This window comes from Muntiacus reevesi, chromosome 1 (genome assembly GCF_963930625.1).
Source record: "Muntiacus reevesi chromosome 1, mMunRee1.1, whole genome shotgun sequence".
Classification (NCBI taxonomy): Eukaryota; Metazoa; Chordata; class Mammalia; order Artiodactyla; family Cervidae; genus Muntiacus; species Muntiacus reevesi.
In genome coordinates, this window is record NC_089249.1 from 56,893,153 (window position 1) to 56,917,536 (window position 24,384).

General features: G+C 55.7%; 2 protein-coding genes across 2 annotated transcripts in view; one reads left to right on the forward strand and one right to left on the reverse strand.

The window, feature by feature from the left end:
- SERHL2 (serine hydrolase like 2) lies at nt 1-20,988 on the forward strand. The gene is made up of 12 exons (XM_065944998.1): nt 1-91; nt 895-1,044; nt 1,163-1,276; nt 1,571-1,612; nt 1,997-2,016; nt 2,432-2,506; nt 4,138-4,247; nt 4,689-4,768; nt 10,797-10,831; nt 18,202-18,284; nt 19,880-19,976; nt 20,741-20,988. Exons 1-12 carry the CDS (start codon nt 88-90, stop codon nt 20,858-20,860), a joined length of 930 nt encoding a protein of 309 aa, XP_065801070.1. The 5' UTR covers nt 1-87; the 3' UTR covers nt 20,861-20,988.
- RRP7A (ribosomal RNA processing 7 homolog A) overlaps nt 20,137-24,384 on the reverse strand; it is an 8,633-nt gene continuing 4,385 nt past the window's right edge. The window contains exons 3-7 of the mRNA XM_065944988.1: nt 24,016-24,141; nt 23,206-23,323; nt 22,835-22,932; nt 22,361-22,559; nt 20,137-21,657 (exon numbers count right to left, since the gene is read on the reverse strand). Of these exons, the coding sequence (XP_065801060.1) occupies nt 21,572-21,657; nt 22,361-22,559; nt 22,835-22,932; nt 23,206-23,323; nt 24,016-24,141 (627 nt within the window). The 3' untranslated portion in view covers nt 20,137-21,571. The remainder of the gene's footprint in view (nt 21,658-22,360; nt 22,560-22,834; nt 22,933-23,205; nt 23,324-24,015; nt 24,142-24,384) is intronic.

The window sequence follows — 24,384 nt, forward strand, 5'->3', positions numbered from 1 at the left end:
GCCAGAGCCAGGAGGAGACAGACACCTGTCGCCGGGTGCGGGACTTAGCTGGAGTGACGGCCTCCGTGAGACCTTGGGACGCGGACGATGGGTGAGCCTCCGCAATCCCGGGCTCCCTAGACCGGAGTGGGATGGGCGAGGCACCGACCTGCTTGGGACCGCGGAAGCGGGGTGGGCATGCCGCCCTCCCGGCGGTGGCGCGTCCTCGTCTGCAGCCTGCGGAGCAGGCCCAGTCCCACCTGCGCGAGGGTGGGGCCCCGGGAACGGGTCGCACGTGGTCGCTCAGGATTCCGGGAGCCCCAAGCTAGAGAAGCAAGCTCGCGGGGGCTCTGGGGGCACGCGGGTCTCAGGCCTGGCCAGGAGCGCCTGCGGGTGAAAAGGTCAGCCCTGGCGATGGAGGATGCAGCAGGACCTGAGCGGGCCCGTGCCCCGGGGGTCAGGGCAAGGGGCCTGGGGTCGCGCTGCCCGCACTGAATCCGCGCTCCACCTGATTGCCTTTGTGTGACCTAGGGCGTGGGCTGCACCTCCCTGTGCCTCAGTTTCTGGGTTTGAGAAGGGAGGGCGAGAGTGCTCGAACTTACTGTGAAGATGTGGGGAGATGGGCCACCCCATCGGGCCTTCCGCGAGGACTTAGAAAACCTTGGCCATTGCGTATTACTCTGTTTACTCCAGTTTTACAGGAAAGAAAACTGGGTCAAGAGGTTTTAGTAACTTGCTCCAGGTCGCACAGCCATAAGTTACAGAGCCCAGGCCTAGCTAACCCCCACCCCCAACTTATTCTAGAAAATTCTACTGTTTTAGAATGTCCCAAGGTTTTACTTCACCCAGAAGACCCATCTTGCCTCTCCCTCCTCCGTGTAGCCCCACACCCACATCCGGCTCTCTTTATTTCAGGTCTCATCTCAGAGCTGAAGCTTGCTGTTCCCTGGGGCCACATTGCGGCCAAAGCCTGGGGCTCCCATCAAGCCGCCCCGGTTCTCTGCCTTCACGGCTGGCTGGACAATGCCAACTCCTTTGACAGACTCATCCCTCTTCTCCCGAAGGGTAGGCCTGGGGGCTGAAGAGAAGCCAACGGGGTGAGGCAGCAAGTCTGCAGGAGAATCAGGAGTGGGGGGAGATGGCTAACCTGGATGCACCCCCTCACCCTCTCCCTCTGTCTCAGACTTTCATTATATTGCCATGGACTTCGGGGGTCATGGGCTCTCATCCCACTACAGCCGAGGTTTCCCATATTACCATCAAAACTTTGTGAGTGAGGTCCGGAGAGTTGCAGCAGGTAAGCAAGAGACAGAGCCTGTGTGTTTGTCTGTAGGGGTTGAGGGTGGGATGGAGTAGGGAACGCTGGCCTGAGAATGCTTTAGGGCCTGGCCCCAATTCTGCCAGCAACTCATGGGTGACTTGCGCAAGCTGGAGAAAGCGCGCTTTTTCCCATGAGTTCCAACCCCTCAGTGGCCCTGGGGGCCCTTTCAGGGTGTTTCCTGAGTGGAGCATCCCAGGGCACAGGGACTGCGAGGCTGAGGGCAGGTGGGGGAGGCTGGGCCCACCCCGACCTGGCTCCATGTGTTTTCAGCCCAGAAATGGAACCGGTTTTCCCTCCTGGGCCATAGTTTTGGTGAGTACACTTTGCCAGGATGTGACTGGTCTCAAGCTGTGGGGCTGAGAGGGAGAGGACTAGTATACAGGTACCTTTCTCCTGCACCCCTGGGAACTGCAAGGAGACATAAAGGAGTTGGTGCCATGCCCAGTGGCCTCAGGCAACTGCATGGATGGCTGTTGTCTCCTGATTTGAGAAGGGAAAGAGAGTCAGGTCTGATGCAGGGGCCACGTGGCCCCAGAGAGGGAGCCTCACGTTTGATGGTGAATGCAGAGCCCTGCCTGCTGGTGGGAGACAGGAGCTGGGGGCCCTGGCTAGGGGGAGGTCCACCTCTGGGAAGGAGTCTTGGTAGGACTTGGGGAGAGCTGGGGAATATCCGCCAACTACTCTTTTGTCCCCCAGGTGCCACTGTGGGTGGAATGGTGAGTAGATGGCTTTGCAATGACCACCTCTGGCCTCTCCTCCCGGTGGGATGGGGAGAGGAGGAAGGGGTAGTGAGTTTCAGGCCGCCCATTAGTGGTTTGTGCCAGCTCCCTTTGGAAGGACCCATGATAATCACTATTGTGAGGACATTCCTGATGGAGGTAAGTGTTTCCACACTGCCCATCCCCTCTGTCGCAGAGAACCCTGGAGAATCCCGCGGTCACCGGGGTTGATGCTGGGTGTGGACTGTCCGGGAGGGGAGAGAAAGGTGCCCTGAAAGGGTAGGAGATTCCCGGTGGCCTAGTGGTCAGTACCCTGTCCCCACCCAAGCGCCAGTGTCCCCAGGGGACAGTCTGAGTCCTTCTCCTCCTTCCTCTCCTCCTCATGCTTCCTTTCTTCTGTGCCACGTCACAGTTTTCCTGTATCTTCCCCGAGATGGTGGACAAGCTCATCTTGCTGGACGCCTTACCAGTTGTCCTGGACATGAATGTAAGGACAGGGCTTGCACGCACCGTGTCGCTGGGGACCTGGGTCCCAGGTAGTGTCCTCAGCCCTGCCCCCTTTGGCGGATACCAGGGAGGCAGGAGGAGGTGGCAGACGGTGGACAGGAGGGTTCAGGGTCCCCCCCCCCCCCCCCCCCGCCACCAAGGGCAGGGTTGTGCTACCTATTCCCTCGGAGCAGGCAGCAAACAGGGTCATGGGCCCGTGTCATCCTCGGAGGCCCTGCTTGTGGCCTGGAGTCTGCAGAAGGCCAGGTTGATCACAACGGCAGGGGTGGGAGAGGGCAGGAGCAGTGGGCTGAGGAAACCCTAGTTGAATGGGCCCACCTGCACTCAAGTGCCCTCGAGGTGTGCACGCGTCGCACAACTGCACACAGGAGGCCTGAGTGTGGCCTGATGGGCAAAGCGTTGCCCCTCTCGCCAGCACCACCAGTGACGACCACCAGGGCTGTCTCTATGTCTGAGTCCTGGCTCTGCTATTTTCCTGCTTTGTGACTCCGGGCAGGTCACTCTGCTTCTCTGGGCCTCAGTTTCCTCACCTGTAAAATGAGGAGGCTGGACTAGGGCAGGGGTCCGCAGCCTCTGGGACCTAATGCCAGATGATCTGAGGTGGAGCTGCGGTAGTAATAATAGACATGAAGTGCACAGCAATTGTAAAGCACTTGACTCATCCCGACACCGGCTCCCTCCCCCGCCCTGGTCCGAGGAAAAATTGTCTTCCATGAAAACTGGTCCCTGGTACCAGGAAGATTGAGGTTCCCTGGAGTAGACGATGAGGAGGCACCCTCCAGCTCTGACAGGAGTCTTTCTGTTCCTGAGGGCTTAGCCTCACACAGCTCCGTCATCAGTTTCAGTTTTCTTGTCCATAAGATGCCCACAGATTCCTTAAGGGCAAGAATCACAGCTGTCTCTTTACCACCACACGCCCAGTCCCGGCACACAGTAAGTGCTCAATAAGTGTGCATTGCGTGAGTGGAGAGTCGTGGGTTACAGTGAGGATCTCCGAGACCGTGGTCACCACCACTCTGGCATCCGTATTGGTTTCACCCACTGAGCTGACAAGCACCGTGCCCGGGGTGGGGGGAGGAGGGGCTTCCTCAGGAGTTTCTGGTGACTCCTTGCTCCTCCCCGTCTCCTGCCTCTTCCGGGGGTGGATGGGGATGTCACTTCCCATTGCTACTCCAGGCAGTGGACCTTGGACGAGGCCAGGCTGTGCTGAGCGTGAGCTGGGCTGGAAATGCCCAGCTATACCCAGCTGTCCTCCCCGGGCTGTACCCGCTCGGCCAGTTCCTCTCCACCAGGTAGCATGAGAGTGTCAATTAGAGCAGATGAAACTGCCATTCGATTGGACCCTAATAGTGCACCTTCCAAAGCACTAGGCAGTTACCAGAGCTCTCCCTTCCCCTCCGTCTTCGGCCCGACCCCTCCAGCTCTCCCGGGCTGCAGGCTCGGCTGGGTGGCTGTGACCGAGGCGGACCACTTGCTCCGGGTCACAGGGCTGACCCTGCCTCTCTCGGGTTCAGAGTCCTCTCAGGCTAAGAGGGTGTGCCGCTGAGTGGAGGGTGGGGCTGGGAGAGGTCCTGGGTCCCCACCCACCCAGCAGAACCCATGGGCATTTAGGAGATGGACAACTTGCTGACCTACAAGCGGAGGGCCATAGAGCACGTGCTGCAGGTGGAGGCCTCCAGGAAGCCTACGCAGGTGGTCAGCCTGGAAGAGATGCTGCAGTGGTGAGTGGCGGGTAGGACCAGTGGGGGTCAGAGACCTGGGGGAGCTATGGACCACTGAGGGGGCAAGTCTCTGGGGCCCGGAGGAAGCTCCATCTCCTAGTCCCAAATCTGCAGCAAGCCAGTCTCTGTGTGCTCACCTGGCATTCCTTCACCACCCCAGCTGGGCCTTTATCTGCCCTCATTCACCCGACACAAGCTCTTTGCTAGAGAGAGCCTAGAGCTCATGTTACAGCGGCCGTGCCCTTCACCCCACCCCTCCACAAGCTCTTTGCCACGCCTGGTACCCACACACACAGAGACAGAGACACTCACACAACACTGACGCAGACATCCCTGTTGGTACAGGCGCGTGTCCTTGGCGAGTGGCCTTTCCCCACCTTCCTCTCCTTTCGCCTGGCCCCCCACCCCCACCCCAGGCATCCAGTGTCCCCTCTTCCTCAGGTTCCTGAAAAACAACAGCGACGTGGGCGAGGCATGTGGGAAGCATCTCCTGCAGAGAGGAACGACACAGGTGGCCACGGGTAAGGGACTCGCTGTTCAAGGCTGTTGCTTATGGACACTGTCCTTTCTGAGGAATGACAGTGGCTAAGCTTTACTGCTGCTTGCTCTGGACCAGGCGTGATCCTAAGTGCTTTGCAAAAGTACCTCCTTTAATTCTCCTACTGACTTATGCGTGCTAAGTTGCTTCAGTTGTGTCTGACTCTTTGCAACCCCGTGCACTATAGCCCACCAGGCTCCTTTGTCTATGGGGTTCTCCAGGCAAGAATACTGGAATGGGTTGCCATGCCCACTGCCCTATACTCATCCCATTTAAAGCAGGAGGAACGGAGACTCGGAAGGGCCAAGCAGCTTGTGCTAGGTCAGATGGCTGCCGCACATCCCGGAAAGCCACATCCTGTGGGGAACTTGGTCAGGGGTCTGGGGGCTCACTGTCGAGGCACAACGCTGTCCTGCCCACCAGGAATAGAACCTGTGCCCCCTGCGGTGGGAGCGTGGTGCCTTAACCCCCGAACCACCAGGGAAGAGCCTGCTGTGCTGTAGTTTTTCTCAGACGTTGCCAACCGAACTTAGGTCAAGGGGAATATACCTGAGGGGTTTGCAACCTGGTCTTGTCTTAGTCACCATCTCTGTCCCTCCCTGCAAATCCATCATGGAGAAGGGAGGTGGAAGGCAGAGGCCTATGGGCTCCAGCTCCCCTGATGGCAGAAGTGGGCTAATCTGGAATAAAATAGGGCACCTGGCGAGGCTGGAGAAGCCGATTAGGGCAGCCCGGGGTCACGTGAGATGGTGAGCAGATGCTGAGCCAGATATCAAGGGGGTGGGAGCAGAGGAGAGAGGCATCCTGGGCAGTGGGCAGGTGGCTGGATGGCTGTGTTGGGACAAGCCCCTCCACAGAAGTGTGCCCCTTTGAGGCCCGGCGTTAACCTAAAAGCAGACCAAGCAGCCTCCCAGACCCAACCAGACAGGGTGACCCCGGGGAGCTGGTGTCCCAGGCTCCTCCTGAGTCCTGACCCCCTGACAGCCCCCCACTGCATTCTGGAGCAGGTCACACCCCCATCATCCAACCCAACCCCCAGGATGTGTGTTTCTTTCCTAGGGCTGCCGATACAAAGCCCCACAGACGGGACGGCCTACACAGCAGACATTTATTCTTACAGTTTGAGGCCAGAAGCCAAGATCAGAGTGTTGGCAGGGCTGTGACACGCTGTCCGAGCCTCTCTCCTGGCTTCTGGTGGCCTCAGGCATTCCTTGGCCCGTGTGTGGCCCTGTCTCTCTCCCCAAGTCTTCCCAGAGCCTGAGATGAGAGCACTCTAGGAAAAAAAAAACAAACTGCGAGGAAGAAGGCCAGAGTTGGGGCCGAGCTTGTCCTTTGCTGTCTTCAATAGAAGGGCCTGGGTTGACCTCGTGGAGAAGGTGATCTCTGAACCCAGTGATACAGGGAAACCTCCAGGAAAGGCTTGAGGCAGGAGCTTGATTGGGCTTCTGGGAAAAGCAGGAGGCAGCAAGCAGGGTGAGGAGGGAGGCCAGCTCCGATTTTATCTGCCTCTTATCTGCGTTCCTGTCACGCCCTGGCCCAGGCCGTCTAGAAACAAGCTCAGTTGGCGGGAGGTGGGGAGAGTCCTGCTCTGGGTGGTTTTCGTGACCACGGACAGCCCCGTGTCAGGACTCGGCCGCTGCAGCTCTGACTCGGTCACTAGCTGGGCTGCCCTGGGGCTGCAAGCGTGATTTGCTTTGACTTGTGCACTTGAAGCACAAAAATTTGACATGAGGGGCATTTTGAATAGGTCGCTCGTATTTAGAATAGAAAGATTGTGTGTGAAAATGGAGAGTTCCAGTTTCTTTTTGTTCATTTATTTGGCTATGCCAGGTTTTAGTTGCGGCACGTGGGATATTTAGTTGTGGCATGAGAACTCTTAGCTGTGGAGTGTGGGATCTAGTTCCCCAACCGAGGATCAAACCCGGGCTCCCTGGCGTTGGGAGCAGAGTCTTAGCCACTGGACCATCAGGGAGGTTTTCTTTTGAAAAACGGAAAGACCTGGCGACACCTTCCATATAGGCAACAGCAGCTGGACAGAGGCTCCGCTATGTGCTGGTGGGTGCAGCACCCACTCTGCCCAGCTCCTGTGGGTGTTTGAGTCCATAACCTTGGCAGGTCCCAGCAGAGAGAGGGAGGGGTGCGCCACCTTCCCAACACCTCCTGAAAGCTCTCTAAACTCAGAGATTTCTATGGGGCTTTACCCCATAGGCATGCATCATTGATTGTTAATTCAGCCTTTGCTGCTACTGCTGCTGCTGCTGCTAAGTCGCTTCAGTCGTGTCCGACTCTGTGCGACCCCATAGACGGCAGCCCACCAGGCTCCGCCGTCCCTGGGATTCTCCAGGCCAGAACACTGGAGTGGGTTACCATTTCCTTCTCTAATGCATGAAAGTGAAAAGTGAAAGTGAAGTCACTCAGTTGTGTCAGACTCTTAGCAACCCCATGGACTGCAGCCCACCAGGCTCCTCCATGCATGGGATTTTCCAGGCAAGAGTACTGGAGTGGGGTGCCATTGCTTTCTCCAATTCAGCCTCTAGTCCCTCTCTTTTCCCGGAAGGACTGGGGTGGGGCTGAAAGTTCCAACTCCTAATCATGGCTTGATCTTCCTGGTGACCAGCCCCTATCCTAAAGCCTTCCAAGAACCACCCAGGATCACCCCATTTGAACAAAAGACCCAGCTATTGCCCAGGAAATCCCAAGAGATTTAGGAGTTCTGTGTCAGAGACCAAGTGTTAGGACAAAAGATGCCCCTAGCATTTCTCCCGCTTCAGGAAGTGACAGTTTCTAGGAGCTCTGGCCAGGAGCCAAAGAGCAGGACTAAAAAATGTGTTGTATTATATCACCGTGGCGCAGTCTCAAACTGTCGGCTGTTGCAGGAAGGGGGGGAGTCTAGGGTTCTCATAGCGTCTCCTGCCTTCAAAATTATTTTCTTATGAAATGTACATTTCATGCAACTTTCCAGGGATTTCTAAACCCTTGGGGGCGGGGGGGCGTCCCTCACAAGTCAGGGACTGGGCCAGCCTGAGGGGTTCCAGCCGCCAGGCCGAGCTCAACCTCAACCCTCCCTGGTTCCTTCTCAGTAAAACAGATGCTGGCGTCTACCTCTGTGTGGTTGTTGAGGGAATTAAATGAGGTGAATTGGCACAAAGCCCTGCTCAGGGCTGCTGGCACATGCGGACTGTGGGATCGGACTCTCACTGAGAGAGCACCACGCACCAGTCTCTTTCATGACCAGGGATGCCGGGGCCACTTGCTCTTGGACCTGGTACTTGGACTCCTTATTTAAGTGACAGCTGCTGTGGCCCACTGGTCTGAGAAACACTGTTCCTGCCCTCACAAAGGTCACTGTCAGAGGAGAGGCAGGCAGAAAAGCAGACAGGTGCGGGAGTGCCCAGGCGGGGCGGGTGTCAGCTGGCGGCGAGGGTTGGAAGAGACGGAAACGACCTCAAGGAGGAGCAGGGCCTCAGGGCAGAGAAAACAGCACTGTGGGGTCCCCAGTACCTTGGAGGTTACCCCACCTCCAAGATAAACGCCCCCCCCCCCCCCGCCTTTTAAGTCTTTTCACATCCTCTGAGCAGTAGAAGCTCAGGCTTGGAGGAGGGAGGAGGGCAGAGAGCCTGGAGGCCAGGGGGCCCGGGGGTCAGCTCCAGTCCTGCACACGCAGCAGAGCCGGTCATCTGTGCAGGGAGGTCGTGGCCAGAGCTGAAGGCAGCCCAGAGGCCTTGGCCGTGGTTACATCAGACAGTGGTGATTTAGTAGCACAGTGACCAGAGAGTCTTCCAATTACATGCTCCTTCTAAGTATTTTGAGTCACAAATGCCCAAGAACCCCTACCAACAATTAGCTGTGGGACTGCCCTGGTGGGCCAGTGGTTAAGAATCCACCTGCCAAGCAGGGGACACAGGTTCCATCCCTGATCCTGGTAGCCTCCGCTCGGCGAGGGGCAACGGAGCCCGTGAGCCCGCGCTCCTCATCAAGAGAAGCCACGGCAGTGAGAAGCCCACACCACCGCGAAGGGCAGCCCCCACAACCAAAGTCAAGTGCACGACGCAGACCCAGGGCAGGCAAAAATCCATTTGAAAAATCAGCTGTGGACAAACAAAGAGACCAAATCCCCTTGTCCTCATGGAAGCTGTGACCTAGCGGAGGAAAGAAGCACAGAGGGTAGATGACAGAACGCATTAGAAATTTCTGGGAAGAAGGGAGAGAAAGAAATCATCTGCGGTCATCTGTGCAGGGAGGTCGGGTGTGAAGAAAGGTCCCGGAGGCCTGGCTGGGAGCGTGGTGTTTGCGCAAAGGCGTGTGTGAAGGAGGAGACGGCCTTGCTTCTCTCAGGCAGCGCGTCTGTGGGGTGGCCCATGTCACTGCATTCTCTCCCCTACTCAGGCCCTGCACTACTTAGATCAGGCTGCCTCCAGGCTCTGAGATTCTGTACCCTCCCTGACACCCGACAGCCCTTTCTTTTTTTTTTTTTTTAGTATGAAAGATCACATGAAAAAGTGTTTCTTTTATTGGTATTAAAGGGTAGTTTTAATATAAGCTAAATACAAATGATTGTTAGATATTCAGTCACTTATCTTGCTGAATAATATGCCAAGATCAACCTTGAAGCATTTATACAAATGAAAATGTTTTCATTTTTTAGAGTGTCCTCAATTAACTCTAAGGACTCCGTATACAAATGCAAAAACTTGAGCTTATCAATTATCCATCAAAATGTTGCACTACTAATAACTGAGCAGTAAAAAAAAAAATTCTGATTTTAAATTTAAATAGCTCCAGGTAAAAGCATGTAATTTCCTACATCTATTATCTTTGTATTCTGCACAGAGGTCCAAGGCAAAGATTGCTTCTAGCTTTATGCCCTACCAGAGAGGATGACCCATGTGGCTGGCTTATCACGGCCTCTTATCCTTCTATCCTGAGAGATCCTTCACTTCTTTGGGGGGGCGGGGCATGGGATTCAGTTTTCATGGAATTGGGTTATAAAAGGCTGGTTCTGGATAAGAATTCCCACTGTAAAAACCTGTTCATTCTTTTTCTGAGCCCATTCTTTGTGCTTTTCTTCAGCAGTTATCTTTCTCTTTTTATGTTCTTCCACTTCTTTCTTTTTTTCTCCAACTGTTGATTTAATTCCTATTGGTCTTGGAGAGTCTCCTAGGCAGGCATGAGGTGGCTGCGCCTCATGCTGGGGACATGGACACGTGTGACAGAATAGCTGGGAGTGAGCTGATGGCGCTGCCGTCCTGACCCCTGCAGCCCTTCCTTGAGGGGACATTGCCCAGGCAGGAATACTGGGTCACTTGTCGCTGTTCTGTGCTGTTCTCAGTCGCTCAGTCCTGACACACTCTTAGCGACCCCATGGACTGCAGCCCACCAGGCTCCTCTGTCCATGAGAGTCTCCAGGCAAGAACACTGGAGTGAGTTGCCATTTCCTCCTCCAGGGGATCTTCCCCACCCAGGGATCGAACCCAGGCCTTCCGCATTGCAGACAGATTCTTTACCGTCTGAGCCACACAGGGGATAGGTGGCCCCCATAGGGACTGGGGCAGAGAACCCGGATGGAGCTGGGACCACCCAGGCCTCCCCCCGACACACAACCTTTCTTTTTTGGCTCGATTTCTCTCCAACAAGTGATGATGTTCTTCTTAGCTCTTTGGTACTTCCTGGGACATAAAGATCCCCCTGAACGTTTCGGGGTTCCCAGAGATGAGACTGTGACGCCAGGTGGGTAGTTGTTCCCACCACTACCACCGTCACTCTGTACTCCCTCCAGGAAGGCCTGGAGGCACCTGCATGGGCCACTCCAGTCCATGGCAGGGTATCTATGGGCAGGCTCTGCTCTGAGGAAGCCCGAGAGGGTGCTCAGGATGGTCCCTGCGGGCCCAGACTGAAGAGGAGATGAGCCCTGGCTGGAAGGACCCAGGGTCCCTGGGGAACCAAGCTGTGTCTCCACCCCCCTCCACTTGGGACCAGCGACGCTGAGTCCACGTGTCTGTGCTTCCTTTCAGGTGTGTGGCTGAACAGAGATCGAAGGATCACTTTGGTGAGTGCTACTGTCTTCCCAGCCCTTCACAGTACCTGTCAACCTCTTTCCTTTTTTATGGTGGTAAGAGATATATATATATATATATTTGTATATATATAGCATGATAAATAACCGTTTTCAAACCATTCATAAGTGTACTACTCAGTGGCATTAAATGCATTCATGATGTCGTGCAGTTGTCACCACCTCAAAATTGTTCAGTTCAGTCGCTCAGTTGTGTCCGACTCTTTGCGACCCCATGAACCGCAGCACGCCGGCCTCCCTGTCCATCATCAACTCCCGGAGTTTACTCAAACCCATGTCCATCGAGTTGGTGATGCCATCCAACCATCTCATCCTCTGTCGTCCCCTTCTCCTCCTGCCTTCAATCTTTCCCAGCATCAGGGGCTTTTCCAATGAGTCAGCTCTTTGCATCAGGTGGCCAAAGTATTGGAGTTTCAGCTTCAACATCAGTCCTTCCAATGAACACCCAGGACTGATCTCCTTTAGGATCGACTGATTGGATCTCCTTGCAGTCCAAGGGACTCTTAAGAGTCTTCTCCAACACCACAGTTCAAAAGCATCAGTCATCATCCCCAATAAAACCTCTGTACCCACTAAACACCAACTCCCCCATCCTCCTCCCCCAGCCCCTGGAAAACACCAGACTGTTTTCTGTCTCTCTCAGTTGACTCCTCTAGGTGCCTCATAGAAGTGAGATCACACAATGTGTGACTTTTTGTGTCCAGCTTCTTTCACTTAGACAAATGTTTTCAAGGTTCTCTCACATTATAGCATGTGTCGTAATTTCATTCCTTTTGTGTCTGAGTAATATCGATTCATGGGGTCGCAAAGAGTCGGACATGACTGAGCAACTGAACTGAACTGAACTGAACGGAACATGGACATGGGCCTCCCTTGGTGACTCAGCAGTAAAGAATCCCCCTGCCAATGCAGGAGACACGGATTCGATCCCTGGGTCGGGAAGATTCCCTGGAGAAGGGAATGGCATTTTTGCTTGGGAAATGCCAGTGGACAGAGGAGCTTGGTGGGCTATAGTCTATGGGATCAAAAAAAGTCACCACCACTTAGCAGCTAAACAACAATAAAAAATATGGATATACCATTCATCCATGAAGGCAAGGCCTGCTGTTAGAAAGACACTCTACACAGACAAACACAGACACTACACAGACAAACTCTTGTTCTAGGGCTTTTTTTTTATATTGTTCAGGTGTTTACATGTTGTTTAGTCGCGAAGTCGTGTCTGCTGCTTTGGGACCCCATGGACTGTAGCCCACCAGGCTCCTCTGTGCATGGGATATTCCAGGCAAGAATACTGGAGTGGGTTGCCAAATGGTGACAAATGCTTAGATGGGTTTGGAATGACTGGAAGGGCAGAAGGAGCTCTGGGGCAAGTGAGCCGGCAGCTGGGGGAGGGCATGGTCAGAAATCCCTTAGGACAGGTGGGCCCCAGGAGGGGGGTGGAGAAGGGAAGGATGCTCAGGCACTTGTGACCACACAGGTGAGGCCTTGGAGTCGGTTCTGGGCATCTGAGAGGGGTTCCTGCTGGAGGGAAGAGGAGAGAGAGAGGGACTGGTTAACAAGAGTCCTTAGAGGACTTCCCTGGTGGTCCAGTGGTTATGGCTCTGCACTTGAGGGCTCAGGTTTGATGCCTCACTGGGGAAGTTCTGCATGCAGCAGGGTGTGGCCAAAAAACAAGCAACCCAAAGGCCTCAGAATCCGGCAGGCGGTCTGGAGGCCTGCGGGTATGTGACAGGCGTACTCTAGAAACTCAGTCATCTCCACCACAGACAGCTGTGTGACCTTGGGCAAGGCACTTACCCTCTCTGAGCCTAAGTTGTCTTGTGTGCAGAAAGAAAATGCATTCATTGGTTTATTCACTCATGCAGCCAGTTGGTGAGCTGCCAGGTGGTGTCAGCCCCTGTGCATGCCTTCCTGGGCTTTGCTGGTGGGAAGAGTAGCTAAGGTCACGCGCTGAGTGACCAGGCGCTGTGCTGTCACTTTCGGCGCTTGCAGACATGCTTCTTCTGCAACTGTGTAAGAGAGTAAAATGCTCTACACTGCGAGACGCTCGCACTAGAGGAGGGACATTCTGGCCCCAGGGAGCCCTCTGAGAGCTGTCGCCCAGGCCCAGGCGTGGACATGAGGCCTGAACCAGGGCATCAGCCAAGGGGATGGCAGTGTTCGAGTTTTGGTTTTGACCCAGCTGGAATTTGTTCTCAAGCATGGAGGGGTTGTTGCTTGTTGTTTAGTCGCTCAGTTGAGTCCAACTCATGGACTGTGGCCCGCCACGCTCCTCTGTCCATGGGGTTTCCCAGGCAAGAATATTGGAGTGGGTTGCTGTTTCCTCCTCCAGCAGATCTTACCAACCCAGGGATCAAACCCAGGTCTCCTACATTGGCAGGCAGGTTCTTTACTGCTGAGACACTGGGGAAGTCCATGGAGGGGTAGGGATCCATTTTCATTTTTTTCCCAGAGGAACACCAGTGGGTCCACCGCCAGTTAATCTGGGCTGACCCCACCCGGGTTCCCTCTCTGTGGCTTGTCTTCTGAGTGCCCATCCTTGGCGGGGCAGGTAGAGCTTATGGCTTGATCCTAATCATCAGGGTCCTGGAGGCCCTGATGGAGAAGTCTTCCTCCAGGGAGAGTCTCCTGGCTGGCCCCCCTGGGCCCAAGTCAGGCCACTGCCCCAGCTGTCCATCTCCCAGAGCGCAGTTGGGTTTTTTTCCTTAAGTTTCTGTAGTAGTACTACCCTTGCCAGTTTATTATTTTTTAGAATATTGATTCACTTTTTTATTTATTTGGCTGCATCGGTTCTTAGCTGCGGCACAAGGAGTCCTCACTGTGTCCTGTGGGCTCAGTCGTTGGGGTGCAAGGGCTGCGTTGCTCTGCTGCATGTAGAGTCATCGTTTCCCCACCCAGGGTCGAACCTGCATCACCTGCGTTGCAAGGCGGGTTCTTAACCGCTGGACCACAGGGAAGTCGGTTTGTTTGTTTTTGAGGGCGTTTGGAAATGCCCTTCCAGCCTCGGGGATTGTGCCCACCGTCCCACAGCTGTTCTGCAGGGGGAGCCTGGTGATCACAGGGCCCAAGGGTGAGTGAGGGCCACCCACGGATGGGAAAACTCCCCTTGGGGCAGAAACTAAATCACCAAAGAGACAAATTCCAGGATGGGCCTGTCCCTGCCCTTTATGTCCCATCAATCTCTTTGTCCACATCAAGTCACACGTTCTAATTCCCGTTTCTTTCTAATACGTTTTGATAGTAGAACTAGTCCACTCTCCTTGTTCTTTCACACATTTTCTTGCTTTTTCTTGCATAGTCTCCCTTCTGAATGAAGTTTAGAGCCATCAACTTCTGTTAAAAATTATATTGGGAAGAGTTTGTGGAATACTTCGGGAATTTAATTATGAAAGTTATGAATGAGGATCTCCCAACTTGTAATAAAGGCACCATCTCAGTTCAGTGGGGGGCGGGCAGTGGGTTATCTAGATGGAAAAGTATGACCCTAGGTCCCTGCCTCACACAATATACAAAAAATTAATTCACCATGGATCATAGATCAAATATGAAGAGTGAAACAGTAATGTTCTAGAAGAAAAATTAGGGAATGGCTTCATGACCTTGAGGTAGACAAATATGTTTTAAGTTGAACAATACACATACATAGACCATGAATCAATGAAAATGTTGATAAATACAGCTTTATTAAAATTTAGAATTTCTATTCATCAAAATAGAATATATTAAAAAAAAAAGAGGGACTTCCCTGGTGGCTAAGACTTCATTCTCCCAATCCAGGGGCACTGGGTTTGATGCCTGGCCAGGGAACTGGATCCCACATGCTGCAACTAAGACCCAGTGTGGTCAAATAAGTAAACACGAATAAATATTTTTTTAAAAAACAGAATATTAATGAAAAAGGGGACTTCCCTTGTGGTCCAGTGGCTAAGACTCTGCGCCCCCAATGCAGAGGGCCCAGGTTCGATCCCTGGTCAGGGAACTAGAGCCCACGTGCCACAACTAAGACACGACAGAGCCAAATAAATAAATATTTAAATACACTGGTTTGCTGAAGGACTCATATCTGAAATATGTAAGGAACTCCTACAAATTAATTAAGATTAGAGGCTGACAACCTCAGTTTTAAAAACTGGCGAAAGATTTGAACAGATCCTTTCTGAAAGAGGCCATCCAGATGGCCGATGAGCACACGAATGGCGCTGGACGCCGTCAGTTATTAGGGCAACGCCAATCAAAGCCCCAGGGAGAGACCTCCACACCCGCTCCAGAGCAGCTAAAACCGAAGTCCTGACAGTAAATACGAAGTCTCAATGGGGATGTGGAGAATGCAGAACTGTCCCACACTGCAGGAGGAAGGATAAGGTGATGTAGCCATTTAGGAAAACCGGCAGTTAACCACTAAAGGAAAATATATGCAAATTCTGTGCCCAGCAATCTCAATCCTAGATATACATCTGGCAATGCTGCGTGTTGTGTGCTCCAAAAGACACGGCAACTTGATTCTTAATAGCCCCAAAGTGGAGATCACCCAAATGTCTATCAACAATAGAATGCATAAACTGTCACACATTCATATGTGAAAAACACACATACAGACCAAAAGAAGCCCGAACCCAAAAAGAACACTGTGACTCCATGTATATGAAGTTCGAACAGCGGCAAAATTGATGTAGGGAGCTAGAGGTCAGAACAGGTGGTGTCCTTGGAGAAGACCCCCAGAGGGATTCAGCTGGTTGCTGAGTGGTTCCAACCTCCATCTGGGTCATGGTTACATCCTTATGTGACACATGTATCCAGGCGTCAGAGGCCAAGATGAGGTAACACTTAGGTCTGTGGACTTCACTTTAAGTTACACTTGAATTTATTGTTATTGTTGAGTTGCTAAGTTGTCTGACTCTTTTGCAGCCCCATGGACTATAGCCCATCAGGCTCCTCTGTCCATGGGATTTTTCAGGCAAGAATACTGGAGTGGGTTGCCATTTCCTTCTCCAGGTGATCTTCCCATCCCAGGGATCAAACCCACTGAATCTCCTACATTGGCAGGTGGATTCCTTACTGCTGAGCCACACGGGAAGACCACACTTGAATTATGAAAGAAAAATGTAGATCAGGGAATGGACGAAGACTAGGAAAAGAAGGTCAAAGGAGGGATGGAGAAGAAAAGAAAAAAGAAGCCAGAAGGAGATAAGATGTACCCAGCAGCTATCCTCAAAGGCTTTTTGGAGCCTTCATATTGTTGCCTTTGAGGAAAACACTGCACAAACCCAGATCTGTGTTGTTTTCACGTCTGGAGACGTGCATGGAGGTGATATCCTCAACCTCTGCCTTGGGACCTGCCTGTAATTCTGTTGAGTGCCTGCCTGGGCCATCAAGCCAGAGGGTCCCAGTCCTGGTGGGAGAAGCAGGATTAAAATGAGGCTGAGAGACTGAGCACCAAAGAATGATGCTTTTGAGCTGTGGTGTTGGAGAAGACTCGTGAGAGCCCCTTGGACTGCAAGGAGACCCAACCAGTCCATCCTAAAGGAGATCAGTCCTGAATATTCATTGGAAGGACTGATGCTGAAGCTGAAACTCCAATACTTTGGCCACCTGATACGAAGAAATGACTGACTAGAAAAGACCCTGATGCTGGGAAAGATTGAAAGCAGGAGGAGAAGGGGATGACAGAGGATGAGATGGTTGGATGGCATCACCGACTCGATGGACATGAGTTTGGGTAAAATCCGAGAGTTGGTGATGGACAGGGAGGCCTGGTGTGCTGCAGTCCCTGGGGTCGCAAAGTGTCGGACACGACTGAGCGACTGAACTGAACTGAGCGACTGGGGGCAGGGGGCGGGGCAGGCGGCAGGATTCTGCTGCCATCTTCTGTCACCTTTTGTTGTTTAGTCCCTAAGTCGAGTCCAACTCTTTTGTGACCCCATGGACTATATATAGCCCACTAGGCCCCTCTGCCCATGGAATTCTCCAGGCAAGAATACTGGAGTGGGCTGCCATTTCCCTCTCCAGGGGATCTTTCCAACCTAGGGATGGGACCCACATCTCCTGCCTTGGCAGATGAATTCCTCACCGCTGAGCCACTTGGGAAGCCAGTCAGCTGCTGACTGTGACACAGTTGCTCTGCCTTTCTGATCCTCCAGGGAGGAGATAACGTGTGGCATGTCTGGGTCCTCAGTAAATCTTCATCCATCAGGCCTTGTAGTTGACAGGGGGACCTCTGTTTCTAGACATCGCAGCCTGAGGAGAAGGCGATAGCTGGGAGGGGTCAGGGCAGAACAAGGATGAGTTTTCTTGGCTGACCAGATAGTTGTGTGTGTGCGTGCAGCTTCCTCGAGATGCTGTAGGGGAACTAGACATTAACAGTCCATTTGGGGGCGCTCTTGAATTAACCCACTCGGCACACACTCACTGAACCCCGTGCCTGTCACACGTGGGCCGAGAGCTGTGGACACAGCAAATCCTGAGAGCGCCCGCCCTCAGAGGGCTCTCTCTCGGCCCAGAGCAGCGCAGTCCAGTAGAAGTATGATGTGAGCTCATGTTAAAGTCACACCTTCTAGTGGCCCTACAAAAAGAGTGAGAAGAAGCAGGTGAAGTCGACTTTCATAATACCTTCTAACTCAGTGTATCCAAGGTGTTGTCACTTCAGCATGGAGTCAACATAAAAAAATAGTCAAGATAGTTGACATTATTTTTTCATATTAAGTCTTTAAAATCCCTGGTGGCTCAGATGATAAAGCATCTGCCTACAATGCGGGAGACCAGGGTTCAATACCTGGCTCAGGAAGATCTCCTAGAGAAGGAAATGGCAACCCACTCCAGTACTCTTGCCTGGAAAATCCCACGGACAGAGGAGCATGGTAAGCTACAGTCCATGGGGTCACAAAGAGTCGGACACGACTGAACGGCTTCACTTCACTTTCAGACTAAGTCTTTAAAATCCAGTGAGACAGCACGTCTCAGGCTGGACGAGCCCCATGCCGAGTCCTCAGTAGCCACGTGTGGTTACCGTGTCACGCCTCAGTCCTAAAACCTCAGCCCGAAGTGGCCCAGGTCACTTCTCTGCATGTAGTTGCATGGCCACACCTGGCTGAGGGGGGCCTGGACATGTCGTCTGCCTGGGCAGTCATGAGCCCAGGAGGACGGAATATGATGATGGGGACAAGAGTCTGCAGTCTGAGGGAGGTGAAGCCTCTGTTGAGGTGGTGATGTGGCTAGGCAGGGGGCTTGGTCCTGGTTGGGTGCCCGAGGGGGGTGTCCGCTGCTCCCAAGAGAGCTGGGTTTCCACCCACAGCAGCGCCTGGGGCCTCGTGGTGAAAATTCACTGGGGTTTTTTGTCTCTGCAGCCAGAGCACTGCTTCGACATCGTTGGCAGGGAGCTGTTTGTGCAGTATATCAAAAACCTGCAGGCCCGCATCCTGTTTGTCAAGTAAGTCGGAACCAAGTGCCCCCGACAGACCTGAGTTTCAGGAATGCCCAGGTCTCCTGGTATAAGACCACACTGCCATCTTTCCTGGGAGCCGCACCGTGGGTCGCTGGTGTGTGGAAGGCAGGCGAGGGGAGGGGGGACGGGAGGAGGGCCCTAGGGGTGGGCAGGGACGGCACCACACCTTTCCACAGGTGTCTGTACTGCCTGGCCCCGTCCTCCCAAACCCTCCAGCCGCCAGGCCCCGCGCATCCCCAGGCCAGCCCCGCGCCTCCATCTGCTGTCCTCCCCTCCCCCATCCTCAGTCAGAGGCCATCTGCTGCCTCCGGGCCCCACAGCCCGTTGAACATCCTTTCGGGGGTGGGGGCTCAGGTGCCACCCCCGCTCCACTGCATTCATCCTGGACCTGGGGCCTGGCAGGAACCGTAACTTCCAGGGACACGTCTGCTGAGCACAGGGGTTCAGAAGGCAGGGACTCACGGGGGGCAAATCCCAGCCCCAGGGAGGGACGCTCACACCCTCTGGGACATCTAGACTTCACAAGTGAGATAACAAGCGCTGCTGAGGCTGTGGAGGAGCTGAACTAGAACCCTGCCAGGCTGCTGCGCGATTGTAAAACGGTGCAGGCACTTCGGCAAGGTCTGGCAGTTCTTCAAGCCCTGGAATCACCATGTGACCCAGCGGTTCCACTCCTCAGTGTGACCCCAGCGTCTGTCCACACCACAGTGAGTGCTGGTGGCTCACAGCGGTGTCCTTCGTAACAGAATGAACCGTGTCGGCGGCAACTCCGATGCCCGTCACCTCACCAACAAGCAAATAGGCTCCATCCACACGATGGACTGTTTTCAGCAATAAGCTTTTTAATTGCTTATTAATTGCTTAATAAGCAATTAAGATGGAGTGACGCAGTGACACTGCAACAGGGAGGAACCTTGAAAACATTACTCATTGAAAGAAGCCGGTCAGGAAAATCCACGTACTGTGTGATCCCATTCACTTGCAAGTCCACATCCAGCATGTGCTCAGTCGTGTCCAACTCTTTGCGACCCCGTGGACTGTAGCCCGCCAGGCTCCTCTGTCCATGGGATTTCCCAGGCAAGGATACTGGAGTGGGCTGCCATTTCCTCCTCCAGGGGATCTTCCTGACCCAGGAACTGGACCTCCTGCATTGCAGGATCCCCTGTGGCTCAGTTGAGGTGATAAATTGGATCTAAAATTGACTGTAGTGATGGTTGCTCACCTATGAATGTACCAAAATCCATGGAACTGTACATTTAAAATGGGTGAAATTAACTCAATAACGCTGTTAAAAAAAAAGAGAAAGCATGCACTCAGAAGCCCGTTCAGATCCTGGCTCCATGCTTCAGTGGCTGTGACCCTGGGAAGGTCCCGAGATGAACCTTGTGCAGGGCTTGCTGAGCTGAGGGCCAGTGAGGACTAAGTGACTCAGCCCTGAACTAAACCTGGGTTCGAAGGGCCCGGCGGTGGGAAGGTCAGAGGGATGCCTGGGCTTGGGCCAGTCTCAGAGCCTAGAGCCCAGGGCGGAGGCAGGGCACGCAGGGACTGGTCCCAGGTGAACCTTCCTTCTCATCTTCCAGAGCAACCGAAGGATATTATGCCGTGAGGAGAGAGAATGACGCTGACAAGGAGTCCATAATGTTCGGGAACAGCTTACTTAAGTCTGTCCTAAAAGAGGTGGGTGTCCAGGGCTCAGGGCAGCTGGGGTCGGGAGGGGCTGCCATCTCTTTTCTCGCACTGGGACCCCTGCTCTGGGCCCAGGTCTAACAGGTAACCCCAGGAGCTCCCAGGCCTCATGTTCCGCTGCGGTCCCTGGAATCACATATAAATCAGCACAGAAAGCAGGCTTTTCATTGGCAGAAGCTCCTGGTTTTATTGTCCTCCTGTATTCCTGGGCCACGCCCGAGTGCTGCTACAATTTCCTAGGGTCTCAGGGGAACAGACGACCAGTGGGGCCAGCCTAAGTTGGAGGGCTGGGATGGGCGCTGTGACTCCAACGTTTGCCTGGGCTCCTGGGAGCACCTGGCACTTTAGGAGCATCACCCACCACGGACAGCTGACCCTGGGGTCCGAGCAGACGGTCAGGCAGCATCCAGCGTCTTTCTTCCTGCCCTGTGGGCCTTTCTCCCGGGCAGGCTGGAAAGGCTGCTTGTTCTTTCTTCAAGTGAATGTTAGCCGATGACCAGACCCAGGAGCAGCCCCTGGACTGCTGGCCCCCCGCACCACCCCCCGCCCCGAGCTCTACAACCTCAGCTCGGAGCGGCCTAGAACCCTAGGGCTGGGCGCTTCCCTCCCAGGAAGGCCTTTCCCACCGGCTCCGAGCCAGGCCCGAACACCCCCTCCCCTGACTGATGAGGGCCGGCAGAGCTGTGGACATGCAGAACCGCTGGGAGGCGGCCCTCCACTGGGTCACCTCGTCCCATGTCCCCTCCCCTCCCCAGAGGTTCCAGTACGTGGAAGTCCTGGGCAATCACTACGTCCACATGAACCAACCCCAGCTTGTGGCTGATGTCATCAGCTCCTTTTTACAGAGCAAGGAGAGCAGCCCAGCCCCCCTGTAGCCCGGGGCCTGGGCCCACAGCCACCTGCTTCAGCACCGGACTCCCAGCTCCCGAGCCCAGGCCACAGTGCTGGGGATCGGGGGCCTGGTCCCAAAGACCAGCACGGCCAGAGCGAGTGCTATGGCAGAGCTGGGGGTGGGGGTGTGGAGGGGTGTAAGATTCTGACTTCAGTATCTGTGACTTCCGGAGGCGGGGAGAGGGGACGGTGTCTCTTTTGTGACTGGGCAGCGGGTGTGTATGTGGCCTGGGATAGGCCCAGCTGGCTTTTGTAGTCCTTTCTTGTCACCCAGCTGGATGAAAAATAAAAACGTTCTTGTATTCTCACTGCTTGTGAGGCCGTCTCACTGCCCACAGGGGCTTCTCCATCAGGAGGAAGGGGCGAACACAGCGGACAGTCAGCCCTGACACTAGAGTCTGGAGCCAGGCCAGGGACAGGACCCAGAACAAGGAAGGGGCCAGCTCTAGGCCAGGGGCTCCTGGAGGCCAAGACCTCTCTCCAGGCCCCAGGATAGCCGAAGCACACAGGAACCAATGGGTGACTCTGTCCTTCACCCCACCCCATGGGCTCAGGTCTCTGAGGTTTCACACAGGGGCCCCTCGGCCTGGGCACAGCCATTGAGACGGATATTCCAGGACCCTGGGTCCAGCCGGGCCACACACTGCGAGCCGGGCACCACCCGGCTCCTCGGGGCCCGTGGGGGCGGGCAAGGCTCAGTAGGGTCGGAACTTGCGCTGGGCCCGCATCAGCTCGATTCTCTGCTTGTCCTCCTCGAACTTTTTGCGCAGCTGCGCGAGATCTGGGGAGAGGGCAGGAGGGGATACAGGGCCGGGGTCAGACGGCAGGCCGGGTGGGAGCTATGCCCCACGGCCCCCACTCGAGAGGACAGCGGCTCTTCCCCTCAGCCCCCACTCCCCACTGGGTGGGCGTTCAGCACGGCCTCCCCCATCGCCCCTGTGCTGGGAAACGGTACAGATGCTACCAGGAAATGGAACTGGGCTGTAACACAGTCAGAGGGCACAGGCTGAAGTGGAGAAGATGGCATGCCTGAGGTTTCAGACAGAAACTTTACCAGGTCAACGGGGCTTCCCTAGTGGCCCAAGGATTAAGAATCCTCCTTGTAATGCTGGGGACTCGGGTTCAATCCCTGGTCTGGGGACTCAGATCCCAAACGCAGCAGGGCCACTAAGCCCTCATGCCACAACTACCCGAGTCTAGGCACCTCAACTAGAGATCCATGCACCACAATTAAAAGCCTGCTCACTGCAATTAAGACCCAACAAAGCCAAATAATTAAAAGAAAAAACACCTGCTATCCCCCCTACCCCCAACACGCACCCCAAGATGACAAGGCTTTGGGGGTGCTGGGAGACCCCCGGGACCCGTCTCCCAGCCTAACAGACTAGGGAGCTCTGCATGGCTGGGGCTGGCAGAGTGGCCACAAGACCACAGCCAGGCACCCAGGCAGGGGGGTGAAGGGCAGGGCCCTGGGGCGCCCTTACGCTCCATCTTGGTCTCGCGATGCTGCCAGGCGTAGAAGTTGAGCAGCTCCTTGCGGGCGCGCTTCCGCCTTTCCCGCTCCAGCACCCGCAGGCTGGCCGCCTCCGTCCTCGGGAGCACTGGCCGGCGGCCCCGGCGGGTCACCTTCACCCAGCCCTCGTCGTCCGGGATGCCTTCCTCCTCCTTGGCCTTGGCCTCCTCCTGCAGGAACAGGGCCCGGTGACGGGCGGGCGCCTAGGAGCCACCCTGCGGCCCCAGGAGCCCCTCGCTGCCTCCTCTCGGCTCTCCCACGCCTGGCACCACCCTGGCACCTCGGCCCGGCTGCTCCCTCTGCGCCCAGCACCATGTGCCCTCAGGCCGCTCCCCTCCGGCTCTGACCGCCCGCCCCCCCAGAGACCATTTCCCCTGAGAGGACCGTTTCAGACTGGATGTTACCAGCGGGGAGGCCCAGCCAGCCCGCCCATGCCAAGCCCCACCTCCGCTATCTTCCGGTCGTAAGTCTCCATGAAGGCGTCCACCTCCACCCTCAGGGCCTCGGGGTCCGGCACTGAGTCCGTGTAGTCTCGGATCCACTCTGAGGGAGAAGGGGGCGAGGAAGATGGGGATTCCTAGGCCCGCCCCTCAGGGGCCCCCAGGACCTGGCAGCCGGGCGGGATCTCCTCGCCCAGGCTGCCGGGATGCTGATGGGTGGGCCCGGGTTCACGGCGGAGGAAGAGTCCGGGGCGGCGAGCGGGTGTCCTCGCCCCTGCCCACCCTGAGGGCCTCCCACCCCCGCCCTCTGGGCCAGACCACACGGGCAGGCGCAGCCCCTAAGCTGCCCTCCCCGCCCCGGGGCCGCGGTACTGACTGAGGACGCCGCTCCTCACAGGGTGACTCTCAGTGGAGACCAGCAGGGGGCCCTTCAGGGCCAAGGCGGCCGACACGCTGCCGGGCTTCTGGAACAGCACGTAGGCCACCTGGAAGCCCTGCAGGAGGAGAGGTGTCAGCGGCGGGAGCCCTCCCCAGGGGCATCTCACCCCAGGGCCCCCCACCCGCCGTCAGCCTGACTTTGTCGCAGGACCGGGGGAGAGCGGCTGTTCTTACCCGGGGGTGGGGCGCCCACACTCGTAGCTACGCAACTTCTGCTAAGAGTGGCCCGATGCCACGTCTTCACCAGGGAGTGGTGGACCCCGGGGCCCCTGCTCCACTTGTGGGAGGGACTCAGGGGAGGGCGTGCCCCCCGGGGCCAGGAGTGGGCGGACAGACGGGGCGGGGGGCGCCCGCTAGTGCAAAGCCCCCTCAACGGGAGGAGGTGTGGGCTCTCGGACGCAGAGAAGGGAGACCAGGGCGACCGAGCCTAAGGAAGAATCGACTTCCGCGGGGTGAAGCCAGTGGTGGGGGTCCTTGGGGAGGTCCCTTGGGCGGGAAGCAGAGACGTCTCTGAGCTTCCCCCCAGGACAAATGGAAAGAGCCGGACGGGAAGCTCCAGGTCGGGAAGCTCCAGGCCGTGGCAAACCCGGGTGGAGGCCGCTCAGCTGACAGGCCTCCTAGACCACCCAGGTCCGCACGGGCCTGAAGTGCCGCGGCCACCCGGGATGCCACGTTCCCCCACACGCCGGGGACGCCGCTCGGGCCCCGCCCACACCCGCACTGGCGCGGCCGGGTCCGGCAGGCTTACAGGAACTGGTTTGGGGTGAAAGAACTTCGATGGGGGCTCCTTTGGGCTCTCAGCAAGCTCTGGCTTCTCCTGTAACTCCACCGACTGGACGGGCCCGCAGGGGGACAGGAGGCGGGACAGGCACTCCTGCCGGGTGGAGAGAAGCGCAGGGTGAGCCTCCCGCCACACCGCAGCCTCGGAGTCCAGCCTGGGGGGGGGGGGGGGGGGGGCGCGCACAGAGGGCCTAGGCACGCCACCCCCTCCTCAACACCGAGGTCACAACTCCAGACCCGCACGGCCGGAGGGGACTACCTTTTTTTTTTTTAGTTGGAGGCTAATTACTTTACAATATTGTAGTGGTTTTCGCCATACATTGACATGAATCAGCCA